This window comes from Aedes aegypti, chromosome 3 (assembly GCF_002204515.2).
Source record: "Aedes aegypti strain LVP_AGWG chromosome 3, AaegL5.0 Primary Assembly, whole genome shotgun sequence".
Classification (NCBI taxonomy): domain Eukaryota; kingdom Metazoa; phylum Arthropoda; class Insecta; order Diptera; family Culicidae; genus Aedes; species Aedes aegypti.
Window position 1 is genome coordinate 176,781,192 of NC_035109.1, and position 16,614 is coordinate 176,797,805.

At 42.1% G+C, this 16,614-nt stretch overlaps 1 protein-coding gene across 1 annotated transcript; it reads right to left on the minus strand.

The window, feature by feature from the left end:
- Positions 1 to 989: 989 nt before the first annotated feature.
- LOC5573608 (DNA repair endonuclease XPF) lies at positions 990 to 14,977 on the minus strand. Its single transcript, XM_021850513.1, has 6 exons — positions 14,643 to 14,977; positions 13,820 to 14,578; positions 13,607 to 13,761; positions 6,016 to 7,016; positions 1,794 to 2,012; positions 990 to 1,735 (listed from the first exon to the last, which is right to left on the minus strand). The coding sequence occupies exons 1-6, from the start codon at positions 14,864 to 14,866 to the stop codon at positions 1,064 to 1,066; spliced, it is 3,030 nt and encodes a 1,009-aa protein (XP_021706205.1). The 5' UTR covers positions 14,867 to 14,977; the 3' UTR covers positions 990 to 1,063.
- Between the last annotated feature and the right edge of the window lie 1,637 nt (positions 14,978 to 16,614).

Sequence of the window (16,614 nt, forward strand, 5' to 3'; positions counted from 1 at the left end):
TTCGAACAGTATTTTTAGGTCATTTTTCATCCAATAGAAAAAAAAATTCGTAGAAGATTTACTTGTTTTTTCGGCTCCCATACAATGGAATGAACAATTGCTGAAAAAAAAACAAACAACTTAGAAGTTGTTTTTCTCAAAACTAAGGTTTTGTCACTTACACCCCTTTGCTTTCAACCCCCTAAGTTAACAATTCGCTTCATACGCGGAAGGTCATGGGTTCGATTCCCAACTCCTCCACAATAAAACCCGTCCAGCCACCAGAAGACGCCGCACGGAGGGCCGTGCTTCCGGGAGCACATCCATCCTCCGTCAGTATCAGCTGGTGATTGAGACAAACTGACCCTCTTCGAAGGCGGCTAGCCTCAAACGACTCAAGAACACGGCAAAATGAACCACCGCAAGAGCAATGGACTATGGATTATATGGAAATTGATTGGACCAACAGCAGAGCACTCTCCTACCTGCTCAGTGTGAGAGTAAAAGAGTAGTAGAGAGTGATGTAAATATAGAATAGTTAAAATAGAATCTGTATCGATAAAGAAGAACTATGATTCCGGCACAGTGGCGGCCATGAGCACAGAGTGCCTTTAAAATAAACAAGAGGAATAGAAAAAATAGTTTTTATCAAAATCAACACATTTACATGTTGCAGCATTAATCGCATTACTGTGTCAAATCTACAATTAATTTCCTAAAATCTACCCCAACCTTGCCTATATTTCTGATTGTGTTCAAGTGGTCTACATAGACTATTATGGCCATTACCTTTTCCTTCTACCGATTTTGGAATGACTTATTCACGCGCTTATTGCCCCACCAAGCCAAGCGCTGCAAAATGAAAATGAAAATCAAGAAATCTCAAATCCTGTGATATTGATTAAAAAGCCACTTCTTCAATAGTATTACTTTTTGAATTTTATTACAAACCAACTAAACCCCAGTAGGCGAATTCCGGCGCACATTTTCTTCGAAGAGAAGAAATTTTCTTCTATAACTCACCAGCAAGAAAATTTTCTTTTCTTCGAAGAAAATAAGCGCCGGAATTCGCCTACAGAAGACCTCAAAAAGCTCTTTTTCCGAGTCCACGCTTAAATTTGGAAGCAAACTGCTTCTCACCTACATCCCCTTGAATAGGTTTATGTGCCACATGCAATATTTCCCACATCATTTTGGCTTGCATTTTGTTGCCCAACAATTCTTCCAGCTCGTTTTCGGTCTTTTTGAGTAGTTCCTTCAGATTTTTACATTTTCTCATCACTTTGCCAATGTTTTTCGAGTTAATTCCTGGCAGTTTTATCAGAAAATCGTGAACATTTGGATTTGTTCGGTCCACGATGTTCTCCCCTTCACCTCCGGCTTCATCCGAACCGAGTAGCGTAGCCACTTCAGGCTCGGGTTCCTGCTTACCTTGTTTCAGCTCTTCGAACAGCTGGGCCGTGGCGTAAGGGCTTGGAGACCACACGAGCTTCAACTTCGGGAAGTGCAACGTGAGCAGTTGCAGTTTTTGCATGATGTCTGCATTGGAAGAACTCGAATCCCCAGACATCATGAAATTTCGTTGCAAATGAAATGGTTTGTTCTGATCGAACTCAATCAGCAGTATCGGTTTAGCGTAGCAGCGGGTCATTTGTACGCACTGGTTGTAAAGTCGTCCCGAGTTGAGAGAACCGATGAGATCGGAGATGGATTTTCGCTCCACGCAAATTTCCGGTGTCAGAATGTAGTCACCGATCTGGGAAATTCATGAACATATTGGATGAAGCAGAAAGAGTGCGGTAGAAACTACTCACCGTAATCGTTAGGGGCACTACCTCAATGCCACGACGATGAATCAAGCATGGTAAGTCTGATCGAAACTCTCGCATATCGACGATAATGCGAGGCGTGATGATGCTTTCAGTGCTGACCGCTTGACCCCCGGCCTGCCTCGTAGAAATCTCCTGTTTCTTCTGGAGCATGGTAATTGCATCTTCAGATTTCCCGTCCTGGTACTCCGGTACGACCATTGTCTGTAAAAAATAAAAAATAAAATTATTGATATGTACTATGGTGTAGATTTGATAAAAATGCGTGATTCTAATTGGAAGTTGCAAATTCGTTAACGTTGTATTGTACCGTGAAGGCCCCATACTCTGCGCACTTAAGGCTTTTCAAATTTCAAACAGCTGTAATTGATTGAAAACAAAAAACAATATTCTGAAATTTTGGAAGCAAATACTTATTAATCTTATGTATAAGGAAAAAATATAAAAGCTTCACTAAGTAATGATTTTTATTGCAAGTTTTTAATTGTTCTCAAGGGTGTCCGTGTTCCTAACTCTGCGCACTGATTTTTGTAATGCTTCTGCGCATTTAGGTTCCTATCCTAACTCTGCGCACTCGATAAATTCTTTATAACAGTTGAAGTGTTTTACTAGGGTCTACCCCGTATGGCATAATGCCATTTGGCATAATGCCGTTTGGCATACAGTCGTTTGGCATAAAGCCGTTTGGCATAATAGTCGTTTGGCATAATGGTCGTTTGGCATAATTTGAAAAAGAAAATTCTGCAATGGTATAGTAATATCCAGGACCATAAGATGCGTCATAAAACATTATGTTTCTTCTTTTTTTCAAATAACATGACATAACTCAGGCGTTGGACACAATTTGTTAAAAAATGCGCTATAATATCTCCGGAAGTCATGTATGATGCAATTATAAAAGAGCTTCATTATATGTTGGTTTCCTTTTAAAAATGAAGATTTTATGTATGTCCTATTAATAACTGACAGCAGAATGTGCGATCACGAGCAGTTTATCAAAACCTCCTTTGCCTAATGGAACGAATTTGATTAAATGCAATGCTATTTACAATTATGCCAAACGGCTATTATGCCAAATGGCGATTATGCCAAACGACCGTTATGCCAAATGGCATTATGCCAAACAGCTATTATGCCAAACGACTGTATGCCAAACGGCATTATGCCATATGGCATTATGCCAAACGGGGTTTTACTAATAGCTTTACTAGCATTTAAACTCCGATTTTCTCTTTATTTTCTTGCTTCATACGGCTTTACGTCCCCAGTGGAGCGTGGAATGTCTCTAACACAAGTTTACTAAGTGAAGTGAATTTTATCTATAATTCAATTGAATGCCATTAAGTGCAACTCTCAAAACAATCGAAATCATCATATGATTTCCAAAACATGTAATTAACTTAGTTTTCTAAAACCTAAACCAACATACAACACCAACATACTATGTCTTTTTTGCGTTCACCCTTGGCGTGTAAGGGAAAGCTTTGACTGTTTATGTATTTTCACTAGCAAATATAAAACAAAAAATTTCTTTGGTTCGGTTCGGGTCCGGGTTTGGTATCAAATTATTGTCTCGATTCTGGTCGGATCCGGGTTTGAAGAAAATAAATAAGAACCTGGTGCTGGTTTGTTATATGTGAAACCCGAACATTTCTACTAAATACGAAGAATAGTTTAAGCGTAAGGGTATATCCATTCTTAATGTAGTGTTCATCACTCAATCGAAAAGTATCGCCGCTCTGTATAAGCGTGACGTAATTAATGAACGATTCCTATTGCAGATCAATAACAGCACTTTATTGGCGTTTCTATGTTGCAAATGCGATTAAACCTCGATGTCCCATTACTCGATATTGACTCATGAAACTATACAAATATTCAAAATTATTTTATTGCATGGTTAGGGAGCATTTAAAAATTACGTCCATCGTTCACGGGAAGGTGGAGTCTATGAAAATGTGACAATGCATGCATTAGGTACTGTAAAAATCGCGACAGGGGATTTGAGTGTAGAAATCATTTAAATATGATGGAGGTCATTTTTTAATCTTCCCTTACCATGATGGTCCCCTCAAATAATTTTCCAAAGCATTTCTATTCCATATCTCGATGGTGTCGACAAGTCGATGATTCCCTTCAATATCGACCTCTGCAGGGTTGATTGTATGTTGAAAATAACGTTTTATAACTGCTGCGCATAGTAAGGAACATAGTTGAAAAATGGTTCCTTACTATGCGCACTTAAGAAGAATAAGAAAATGGAGAGAAAATATGTTGCAATTTATCAGTGATGATTGCTCGATAAATAAACTAGAGCCTACGTACTTAAAATCGAAAATATATTCTCTTTAATTTGCTTCAAATGACTTAAGTGCGAGTACCTCCCTTAGCATTTTTGCTAACGGGCAGTCAATTTGGAAGTTTTTCAATGTTTTTAAAGCTATTTTATTTTTTATTAAAGTAACAAACGTAAATTTGTCAAGAAAATTCTTCGTGTGCTTTTTTATTACTATTGTAGCAATATATGAAAAATAAATTTTGAACAAAAATGTAAGTATTTTACCAGATTTTGGTGGATTTTGGTGAAAGTGCGCAGAGTTAGGGGCCTTCACGGTAGTCCAATCCTGTTCAATCTAAATCCAATCCAAATCTAATCCAAATCCAATCCAAATCCTATCCAAATCTAATCCGAATATAATCCAAATCCAATCCAAATCCAATCCAATTATAAATCCAATCCAAATGCAATCCAATTCACATCCAAACTCAATCCAAATCCAATATAAGTCCATATTCCAATACATATCCGAATCCAATTTAAATCCAATCCAATTCAAAACCAAATTCCGATTTAAATCCAAATCAAACAAATTTCAAAAGCGATCCAATCTAATCCAAATCCAATCCAACTTTATTCTACATTGAATCAAATGTTATACCAAATCCACTTAAAAATCCTATCCATATCCAATCCAAATACAATTGAAATCTAATCCAAATCTAATTCCAATTAACTCCAAATCCAATCAAATTTCCAGTCAAATTCAATTCAAATCCAATCCAACTTTATTCCACATTGAATCAAATGTAAATCCAAATCCAATTAAATTCTTATTCAATCAAATTAAAACCAAATTCAATTCACATCGGATCAAATCTAATCCAAATACAAATTAAAACGAATAAAATGTTAATGCATATACAATCCAAATTCACTTCAAATCCAAATCCAATCTAAATCGGACTCCACAAGATCTTACGGTCTGGTAAACTTCACCTCTGTACTATGTGTACCATGTACAAGACGCTGATAAGGCAGCGTCCATTTATTACGTAACGCTAAAATTGGAAATTTTTGACCCCCTCCCCCCCCTCCGTAACGCTTTTTGTATGAAAAATTTCAAAATTTTGTATGAACCGTAACGCTTGAGCCTACTCCCCCCTCCCCCTAGAGCGTTACGTAATTTGTGGATGCCGCCTAAGACCGGCATAAGGCGAGGATGAGACGTGAACAATGCTCGAAGAGGACTTGCATGCGCTAGGAGTTTTTGAACGGCGTGTGCTTAGGACGATCTTTGGCGGAGTATGTGAGAACGGCGTATGGAGAAGAAGAATGAACCACGAGCTTGCGCAACTCTACGGTGAACCCAGTATTCGGAAAGTCGCTAAAGCTGGAAGGGTATGATGGGCGGGAAACGTTGTCAGAATGCCGGACAACAATGCCGCAAAAATGGTGTTCACCTCAAATCCGGCCGGTACAAGACAAAGAGGAGCGCAACGAGCTAGGTGGTTTGACCAAGTGGAGCAGGATCTTGGAAGTGTGGGCGAGAGAGAAACTGGAGGTTAGCAGCCATAGATCGAGTTAGTTGACGTAACATTGTGGCGCAGGTCATGTCTTGAAGGACGTAGCGCCATCAAAACTAAAGTAAGTATGTTTCGAGAACAAGTTCCTGTAGAAGTTATCGAGCAATGCATAGGTAGGGTGCAGAGCTACTTCAGCACTACCATGATTCACTTTGGCATGGGGGTTTTCCTCGGCCGAATTGTCTGGAACTTGGCAAAAAGAAGCATCTCAATACGACGCATATTGTGACCAAATATGAGATTAGTAGCTTTCAAAAAATCCCACTGCCGAAGTGAATCAAAAGTTCCAAGAATCGGACCCGGCTCCCTATGTATATGTATCTAATCTATAAAGTAACATTACCCTTTTCGTGTCGATCAGCAATTCGAAAGCTTGCTTTTCTCTCCGCAACGACGTCAGATAGGACTGCTCTTCAACTGTTTTCGAGTGGATAATAACGAACACTCGCACCCTGGCAAGCTCTTGGCGCTGCTGCCGGGCTTCGTACACTTCAATTTGCCGAATCGCCGTCACGTTGCTGTGATACAGTACGATGTAGCGAGGTTTGATCTCCTCCAAGGTGCGATCCAGTGATGTCATACCGTTAATTTCGCTTTTGAACGTTTGAATGAATACCATCGGTTTGTTGCTGTCGGACACAATCTTCGTGACGTCCATGTTTTCCATCTCAGGAAACGATTCGAATTCACCACATTCCAATTGGGTAACGTCGCACAGATCGTCTTCCTCGCCATCGTCCGAAACGGTACGATTGACGTCAACTTTCTGGGACATTGTAAGTATGTAGGAATCTCTAAAGCAGTGATAATCTTCATTCTCTTCCTTATCCATCAAATCTGCTTCCATTTCAGACATTTTTGTGCGATCTTCCTCGTCATCTTTCGAATCTTCTTCAGCCTTTTTAGCTGCCTCAGCGCGACGTTTTGCAATTCTTTCTCGCAAGAAATTTCCCTTTGAAGCTCCTGGCTCTTCAGGTAACGGTTGTTGCATTGGCGCAGTTTTAGGTTTAACGAACGTTTTAACATTCTGTACATTGTACGCACTTCGATCATTATCGGTATGGAAGTGACGATATGATTCAGCCAATTTGGATACCACCACATCATTTTTCATCGCATTATAAAACAGATACTTTTCGGGCCCTTGTGTTAAATACTGATTTAGCTGGTAGCACGTCCTGGCGTCTTGACACAGAATTAGGACCTTCACCTGCTGATGCAGATACTTATGACGTTCATCTTTCTTGCGCATCTTTTTCGCCGTTTCTTTGATATCTGCTGGAATTTCTTGTCGGAGCACTTCAGTTAGTGCCTTCCATTTTGGGCAGAGTTCTGGTTCGAATTCTGAAACGAGAAAACTGTTAATGACGAATTGCAACTCGTTTTAATTTACAGTGCGGAGCACAAACAAATGAAAATAAACGTTCTATCAAAAACTATACGGATTACAAGGCCATCAATGATTTCTAATAGAATATCCATAATCTTCAAGATGTTCACTGCATTTTTTTTTTTTTGGTAATTTCATCAAGAACAGGCATATTTTTAAAGAAGGGTTATAATTTTAGTTATGCCAAATGACTATTCATTTCATTTATTTAGTTAACATCTAAACAGATAACACTGAATCAACAATTTCACGCCACAAAACTCGGTTCGTGGCAGCATCTCTCCATCCTCGGTTCTGTCCCACGCTCGCCAAATCGATACGCACTTGATCCGCTCCACGCCTTCTTGTACCAACCGGATCCGTAGCGAATACCATCATTGCAGGGTTGCTGTTCGGCATTCTTGCATCATGCCCTGCCCATCGTATCCTTCCAGCTTTGGCCACCTTCTGGATAATGGGTTCGCCCTAGAGTTGGGTGAGCTCGTGGTTCATTCTTCGCAGCCACACACCGTTTTCCTGCACACCGCCAAAGATCGTCCTAAGCACCCGACGTTCGAAGACTCCAAGTGCTTCCGAGGACCTGGACCTCGAGCATCGCCCACGTTTCATGCCCGTAGAGGACTACCAGCCTTATGAGCGTTTTGTACATGGTACATTAGGTGCGGGTGTGAATCTTTTTTGACCGCAGCTTCTTGTAGAGGCCATAGTAGGCCCGACTTCCACTGATGATGCGCCTCCGTATTTCACGGCTAACGTTATTGTCAGCCGTCAGCAAGGATCCAAGGTAGACAAACTCGTTGATCACCTCGAAGGTATCCCCGTCTATCGTAACACTGCTACTTAGGCGAGCCCTGTCGCGCTCGGCCCCACCAGCTAGCATGTACTTTGTATTGGACGCATTCACCACCAGTCCAACTTTCGCACCAGTTCAAATGTTCGGCCGACAATGTCCATATCATCCGCGAAGCAAACAAATTGTCCGGATCTCGCAGAAATCGTACCCCGGCTGTTGAGCCCGGCTCTCCGCATAACACCTTCTAGCGCAATATTGAACAACAGGCACGAAAGTCCATCACCTTGTCGTAGTCCCCGGCGGGATCCAAACGAACTGAAATGTTCGCCTGAAACTTTCACACAATTTTGCACACCTTCCATAGTCGCTCTTATCAATCTCGTGAGCTTCCCGGGAAAGCTGTTCTCGACCATGATTTTCCATAGCTCTACGCGGTCGATACTATCGTATGCCGCCTTAAAATCGATGAAAAGGTGATGCGTTGGGACCTGGTATTCACGACATTTTTGGAGAATTTGCCGTACAGTAAATATCTGGTCCGTTGTCGATTGGCCGTCAACGAAGCCGGCTTGATAACTTCCCACAAACTCGCTTACTATAGGTGATAGACGACGGAAGATGATCTGTGATAATACTTTGTAGGCCGCATTTAGCATGGTGATCGCTCGAAAGTTCTCAAATCTAACTTGTCGCCTTTCTTGTAGATGGGGCACATTACCCCTTCCTTCCACTCCTCCGGTAGCTGTTCTGTGTCCCAGATTGTGAATATCAGCCGGTGCAGACAAATGGCCAGCTTCTCCGGGCCCATCTTTATGAGTTCAGCTCCGATACCATCCTTACCAGTAGCTTTATTGTTCTTGAGCTGGTGAATAGCATCCTTAACCTCCCTCAAAGTGGGGGCTGGTTAGTTCCCATCCTCCGCAGTACCAACGACGGCATTTCCTACATTGTCCCAATCCTCATTGCCTGTGCTCTCAGCTCAGCTCACCTTTCGATCACCTCACGCTCGTCCGTCAAAATGCTCCCATCCTTATCCCTGTACATCTCAGTCTGCGGTACGAAGCCGTTGCGGGATGCGTTGAGCTTCTGAAAAAACTTGCGTGTTTCTTGAGACCGGCACAGCTATTCCATCTCCTCGCACTCCGCCTCCTACAGGCGGCGTTTTTTCTCCCGAAATAGGCGGGTCTGCTGTTGCCGTTTCTGTTTATAACACTCCACGTTCTGCCGGGTTCCTTGCTGCAGCATTAACGTTCGCACTGCGTTCTTCTCCTCCAGAACCTGCTTACATTCCTTTTCGAACCAATCGTTCCGTCGACTCCGTCCCACGTACCCGACATTGCTCTCAGCTGTGTCATTGATGGCTGATTTCACTGTTCTCCAGCAGTCCTCAAGAGGGGCTTTATCCAGCTCACCCTCTTCCGGTAATGCAGCCTCGAGGTGCTGTGCGTATGCAGCTGCGACATCCGGTTGCTTAAGCCGCCCTAGGTCATACCGGGGCAGTCGGCGGTACCGTGCGTTGTTAATGACGGAGAGTTTTTCCGCGCAGTTTGACCATCACCAGACAGTGGTCGGAGTCGATGTTAGCGCCACGATAGGTCCTGACGTCGATAATGTCGGAGAAGTGCCGTTCATCAATCAGAACGTGGTCGATTTGTGATTCTGTCTGCTGTGGTGATCTCCAGGTGTATCGGTATGGAAGGTTGTGCTGGAAGTAAGTGAAATCAATTAGTCGTAAGCCGTTTTCTTTCGTCAGCCGGTGGGCGCTGAACTTTCCAAAAGCCTGTCTGAACTCCTCCTCCTGGCCAACCTGAGCGTTTAGATCTCCTATGATGATTTTGACGTCGTGCCTTGGGCAGCTGTCGTACTCGCGTTCGAGCTGCGCGTAAAAAGCGTCTTTATCATCATCAGTGCTTTCGGAGTGAGGGCTGTCCACGTTTATTATGCTGAAGTTGAAGAACCAGCCTTTGAGCAAACACAAATTAAAGACCTCCATGTTCTTTGCAGTTGCCCAAAATTTTATGGCTCATTAGGTAATCTAGAATGCCGTGAAAAGTGTACTGCGATCTGTCAAACTTGGGTACCTTTTACACTACTGAGGGACCGAATGCAGTACTAGAAGTGGTACCCAATCTGAGCCCGAGTGGGACGGACCTGCTTTGAGCCTCAACTTGCACATTCTCTCATTGATCGACCACCACCGAGCATCCAATCGCTAGTCCCTTTACGTCGCTGTGGTTTTCACCGATTGTCCCTGTTTGCCAAATGACTATTATGCCGTGCAAATCAACGTCTCCAACTAGTTCATCCCCGGGACGCACAACTGCCGCCAGCCTCGAGGAAGCCCCATATTCTCCCAACACAGCATTTACAGCCAGCCCCAAGTATCATTAGCAGCTGAATAATAGTTTATTCAGCTGAAGCTGAAGTATGCTCGAGAGTGATTTGTTCAACTCTTTTTCAGCAAAATTGTTTGTTGGGGCGACCTGCAGTCGTCTCGGTCCTGTGTTTGGGGAAGGAGACGGGGTCTTCCAGACCCCAGTAACCGGCAAGTATATTCAGCTAACAACGTTTACGCCGCCTAAAAGCATTTCGGTTTGCAGTCATTGTGTTCCACATCGTTCAACTCCAACGCCATCTTTCTTCATTTCATCACCGGGACGCACACCTGCCGAAAGCTTTGGATTTCTGTGGAACAAGTCTGGGTGGCTCTCCAACTCACAGCCGTTTTCTGTGTCCCGATCATCAACGCACTTCGCTTCACGCTGGTGCTGTCAATCTTCTTGATTATTACAGTACTGCTACTCTGGCTCAGATCAATCACGTGATGAACGAAAATGGCCGCTACCTGGATATGTTTCGTGAGAGGTCGTGACACTGCTCCTTTCATATCGACGGCACCTGTACTTTTGGTGAAGGTTGTTTCTTATCATCCGCCGCTAGTAGTCGCCATCGAAACCAATGGTTCGTGATTTCATCTCTAGTCCATCGGTTGCTGCATATGACTTTCACAGAGCTGAGTTCCATACTATAGCTGAATTGCTGTCCGAGACAGATTGGGATTGCACTCTAGATATAACGGATGTCAATAATGCAGAACTAACCTTCTCTCACGTCCTGGCATATGTCATTGAAAGGCACGTTCCTAAAAAAGTCATTCGAACCGACTCACGTGTACCGTGGATGACCAACGATCTTCTTTTGCTGAAGAGGAAAAAAAAGCAGCGCTCGCACGGTTTACCAAATTTCGCACATGGTCATCAAAATGCTACTACGTTAGACTCAACTATGAATACAAGCGTTTGAGTCGTTTCTATTTTCATCGTCATCAGAGCGAAATACAACGCCGACTAAAATCGCATCCCAAATCTTTCTGGAACTACGTGAACGAACAGCGGAAGGAAGTTGGTTTGCCATCGTCCATGACATTCAACGGCACTACTGAGTCTAATCTAGAGGACATCTGCAATATGTTTTCAAACAAATTTGCAAGTGTGTTTGTAAACGAACAGCTTTCCGTCGATCTCATCAATACCGCGGCCAACAATGTGTCTTTGGCTAATCAAACGCTTAGCAATATCCACGTTACTCAAGAAACGATCTCGAAAGCGGCATCACAGCTCAAAGCTTCGTTCAAGCCGGGGCCAGACGGTGTTCCAGCTGCTTTTGTGAAAAGAACGATCGGCAGCTTGTTGGAATAGCTTCTCAAGGTATTTCAACTCTCGCTAACCAACGGTACATTTCCGACTTGCTGGAAAACAGCCAAAATGGAACATGGATTCACTATCGGCCGCTCCACTACTACCAACCTGCTATGCCTTACATCGTTCATCACTGAGAGCATGAATTTTTGGGCCCAGACGGACGTGATTTACACCGATCAATCTGCGGCATTCGATAAGCTAAACCACGATATTGCAATCGCCTAGCTCGATAGGCTTGGAGTGGGAGGTAGCCTTTTGAGATGGTTTCGTTCTTACCTCACTGATCTTCAATTAGTGGTAGCTTTAGGAGAATGTCGATCACCCTGCTTTTACGCGTTATCAGGCATACCGCAAGGCAGTCATCTGGGTCCGTTTATTTTCCTTTTGTATTTTAACGACGTGCACTTTGTTGTGGAAGGGCGTCGACTGACGTTCGCAGACGACCTAAAATTTTTTCTGCGAATTTGCTCAATTGCCGATTGCCGTTATCTCCAGGACCAGATAAACGTCTTCGCTAGATGGTGTGATCTCAACCGACTAGTCGTCAATCCAGCAAAGTGTTCCGTAATCACTTTTTTACGAAAAAAAAGCCGATAATCTTCGAGTACAGCATTTTTGATACGCCCATCGAACTAGTGCAATGCGTTAAGGATTTGGGTATTCTGTTGGATTCGCAACTGACATTCTCCCATCATATCGCTTATTGTCCATAGAGCATCAAAAACGCTTGGCTTCGTCTTTAGAACTGCAAACAACTTTACCGATATCTATTGCCTGAAAGCGTTATACTGTTCCCTCGTTCGAGCAACATTGGAATATGGGTCTGCGGTCTGGAATCCGAACTACAACAACGGATGCGAGCGAATCGAATCAGTTCAACGAAGATATCTTCGTTTTGCTCTTCGGAGGCTACCTTGGAGAGTATCCGCATTAAAATACATTTGAGTATCCAACGGTTGCTTAGAACATGTTGGATTCGAAAAGATGGCGGCGCCGCATACTGCTGCTTTAACCATTGTCGATACTCTAAACGGAAGAATCGATTGCGAAGCTATCCTGCAACAAATGCATCTCAACGTGCAACCTCGTCCACTGCGGAATGCTGTTCATGGTCTGCAACATGTTTTTAATCGAGTGGCATTGATCTTCGATTTCCACCTGACACGAAATATGCACGAAATTTTCTAGTTTTTCCGCTGGCCTGAGGAACTGAAGACACATTTTAAGTTTGAAACGTTTTACGATCTTGACTTTTTTATATTCAATGTTTTGTCACGTTTGTTTTGTTATATAGGTACCATGTATTTTTATTTTTATTTTTAATATCATTAAAACTATGAGCCTCTGTACGTGCAATAAATTCTTTTGTTCTTTTGACTTTTACTGTGTGCCGTGTGTTGGTGCTGTCTCGCTCTCTCTCACAGGCAACTTGAAAACAGGGCGCACAGTAAAAGTCAAACGTTTTATAGCATGCATAGGCTCATACATAGTCTGTTGATGTAAACCTAAATAAATAAATAAAATGCCAAAAAGCGTTATGCCAAATGACCCGCTCCCCTATTTAAAATGTACGAATTCAAACAGAAAATCGACTAGGAGAAATTGATCACTGCACACACGCCTGTATGATACTAAACGCGAGAATTCTATTTGCTTCTGTTATATTCTGCAAATGCGTTAAGCTAAGTATGATGTTCCGCTCAAGAAAAGTAAAAATCTCTGAGGATGAAATGGTCAAGAAATTTTCTTCAGTGAGCTCCATTTGAAATAACATTAAATCACATTAAATGTTCATTAAAGATTCTTTTTAACTGCGTACTGCGATCAAAGAAAAATGCTTTTCTTGACCTTTTCTTGCAAGAAATTTTCCACGCATCGAGATAGGTGATTACTTTTCTGCTGAAGTGCATACTTCCCATTAGTCGTAAAATTAAAACTAAACTATAAACGCAAAAACACAATAGCAATAATATTGCTGCAATGTGCTGGAAATACATTTTTTCTGTTAGGTGCAATCTTAAGGTTTTGTCCGTCACTGTCCGTTACTTACCATCGTTCTTGTTGAATACACGCTCCTTGGCGATGTTGAACATTTTCTCAGCAGAATCGCAAATTGTCCATCCAGAGTTGCTGAGTGCATACTCAGTTGAACGATATTTCCTCATGGTGGCATAGAGAGTGACCGCATCGTGATAGATAGTTGATCTGAAAATATGAAAATTTTATAAAGCTTGTACTAAATACGCTTATATCATATACCAACATCATCAAACTGCGAAGCACTTTCAGATCGGCAACAATGAGCTTCGTTTGCGAACTCAGCTGATGCCAAATGGTGTCCAGCTGGGCCTGCAATATTTTATGGAACTTTTTCGTCACGCAATTCTCCACCGTTACCTCCTGCAGCTCCACGTTACGATTTAAGCTTTTGATGTCCTTCACCAAATGGTTCATGATGTCCAAAATGTTCGCCTGCAGCAGAATCATGTTTTGGCTCATCGGAATTTGCATTTCCACGACGATGGGTTCCCAGGGCTTTAGGGACTTTTGAATGGTTGCGTGAAACCGGGGCCAAATGAAAAGTTCTTTTACGAACAGATTCCGCATTACTTTTTCGACGTGGCCGTACCCATATGTGAATGCTTCGACATTCTTCGAGAAAGCCTTAATGAAGCCACTTTTGTTCCTTTGGCGGTACAAACGAAGGGCAAACGCTTCCTGGCAGGATTCAATGATTTCATGAGCTTTGACCACGAAAATTCCTGTTATGAGCTCTATTGGAATACGATTTTTTAGCAGATCCACAACCAATACCCTCGTGCTAATGAATTGTATGCCACCTAGTAGATAAACTCGTTCACGCTCAGCTGCATTTGTAGAAGACTCGTGGATGTGCCGCTCTTCGAGCTGGGAAGTGTATAACCGCTCCTCATAGTCGGAACAATTCACGACCAGCACCAGTGTCGTTGCATCACAAAAGATTTTCAGCAAATTAAGCAACACTTTTTCGTAGCTTATTCCTCTGAAAAGATTTAAACAATAATTAATTTACAAATTTTAAAATCTAAAACTACATGAACACATACTTTGCACAAACGACCAAACCATCCGAATGGAGCAAATCGAAGAACATTTGCCGTTCATATTCCAGCATTGATACGCCTTCCGAAGCGAGGAACTCTTCGGCATCCACCAGTTCTCCCAGTGCACTTTCCTCCTTTAATGTCTCGTTTTGCTTGTCCTCTGCTTCCAGCTGCTCGGCAGTACATGCCAACGCGGATTCCACCTCTGCATCATCGTCCAGACTCATATTTACGCCTTTAAATTCTCAGTTTCTTTGCGAATATCATAAATTTCGAACTACACAAAATCGAACAGTCGTAGAAAACAAAAAATGTTCCGGTCCGGCTAAAAATCAAAACACGCAAAAACTGTCAAAAACAATATTGGGCGATCTATTTACACACAATCAAGCGTTTGCAAGAATAAAGGCCCAAACACATCACTCGAAGTTATTTCAATACAGAGCCAGAATTAGGGCGAATGTGAAGCCTAATACCACAGACAAACAGACGTCACACTCTCATCGTTGTCCATCGATCACCTTTTTAACGGTCGATTCAAAAATATGGTAGGTGGCCGATCCGCCACCCGCAGCGCTCGTATCGTTTTTGTTCGTGTTTGACGTTTACACACTACCGCCATCTGTTGGCCCGTCGGCCAAACACACACTGAAAACAGCATTGCGGTAAAAATTACCATGTTGATGGTTTAAATTAAATGCACAGCACCACTTGATTTGTGCAGACTACCCATTGCATTTATTTCAAGAATAATAAATGGTGTTTTTTTACCATGGTGAGAGCGCAATGCAAAAGCAGTGAAATTGACCGCGTTCCATGGTAAAATTGAACGCAAGCAAACGTCAAAGCTTCTACTATGAGTTGCGTTTAAAACTACAACATATGTGTATTTAGCTTCATTAATATTTATGATTCTAAAATATTTTAAAACATTAGCAAGATACTTACATAATGTATCTGAACTTGTAAATTTCCGGAATACATGACAGATTAAAAATTTACTGTCGGTAATCCGCAAAATTGGAAATCCAAATACATTATGTGTGAATCTTTAAGTTAATAATAGAATTCAATTCTTACGGCTAAAGCATTTTATATTAATCAATAGGTTTTTGCAAAACTAGTTGCATTATTATATTATAAAAGGTAAGAATTTAATATTTCTATGTTCTTCTCCTAGCGAAGTTGCCAAGCTGCACTTAATGCTCGTGTTTTATCTATTATTTCTTGGTTCACAAGCTCCTTGCCATTTGGAGAAATTTTGTGCTACGGAGTTTTGTTTGTACAATGTCCTGTTAAATCGTGTTTGTTAGAAGTTGGAAAATATTGAATGTATTGCAACTTACCGATGGAAGTAAAAACAGAGCGACGATCTACCGTGTCAATTTTGTAACATAAAAAATGCAGCAGGACGTGACCTATAGAATATTTTTGTTGTAAATACTAGCCAAAATCAACCTCTATTTGCTTACCATCACTGTGTTGATCAAACTCAGTGCTGGGAATGGTAATAGTAGTAGCACAGACAAACAGACGTAACACTTAGAACAAATTTCGATTAAAATCATAGTCGAGAGAACATGGACGCCCAATGCTAAAATCGTTGTGTTTGGCCGATGGGCCGACAGATGGCGGTAGTGCGTAAACGTCAAACGCGAACAAAAGTGATGCGAGCGCTGCGGGTGGTGGATTGACCACCTACAATATATTTGAATCGACCGTTAAAAAGGTGATCGATGGACATCGATGAGAGTGTGACGTCTGTTTGTCTGTGGTAGTAGGCTTGACTTTTCGCGAAAATCACGTGGCCTCCCAGTACAGTAGTTCAAAAACGTGAATCTCATCAAGTAGCCTCTGTTGGGTGCACGAATTTTCTAAATCATGAGTGTCATTGAAGGCTCTAAATGCGGGAAATGCAGCGGGAAATAGAACATTTTTCTACAGTAATTTCGGGTTGCCCATAGCAACGGGTGTT

Excerpts from the sequence above, each read along its gene's own strand:
- LOC5573608 (XM_021850513.1), bottom strand. The coding sequence starts at position 14,866 with ATGAGTCTGGACGATGATGCAGAGGTGGAATCCGCGTTGGCATGTACT. Across the intron at positions 14,579-14,642 it reads GGTTTGGTCGTTTGTGCAAA|AGGAATAAGCTACGAAAAAG; the intron begins GTATGTGTTCAT and ends AAATCTTTTCAG. Across the intron at positions 1,736-1,793 it reads TAGTGCCCCTAACGATTACG|ATCGGTGACTACATTCTGAC; the intron begins GTGAGTAGTTTC and ends TGAATTTCCCAG.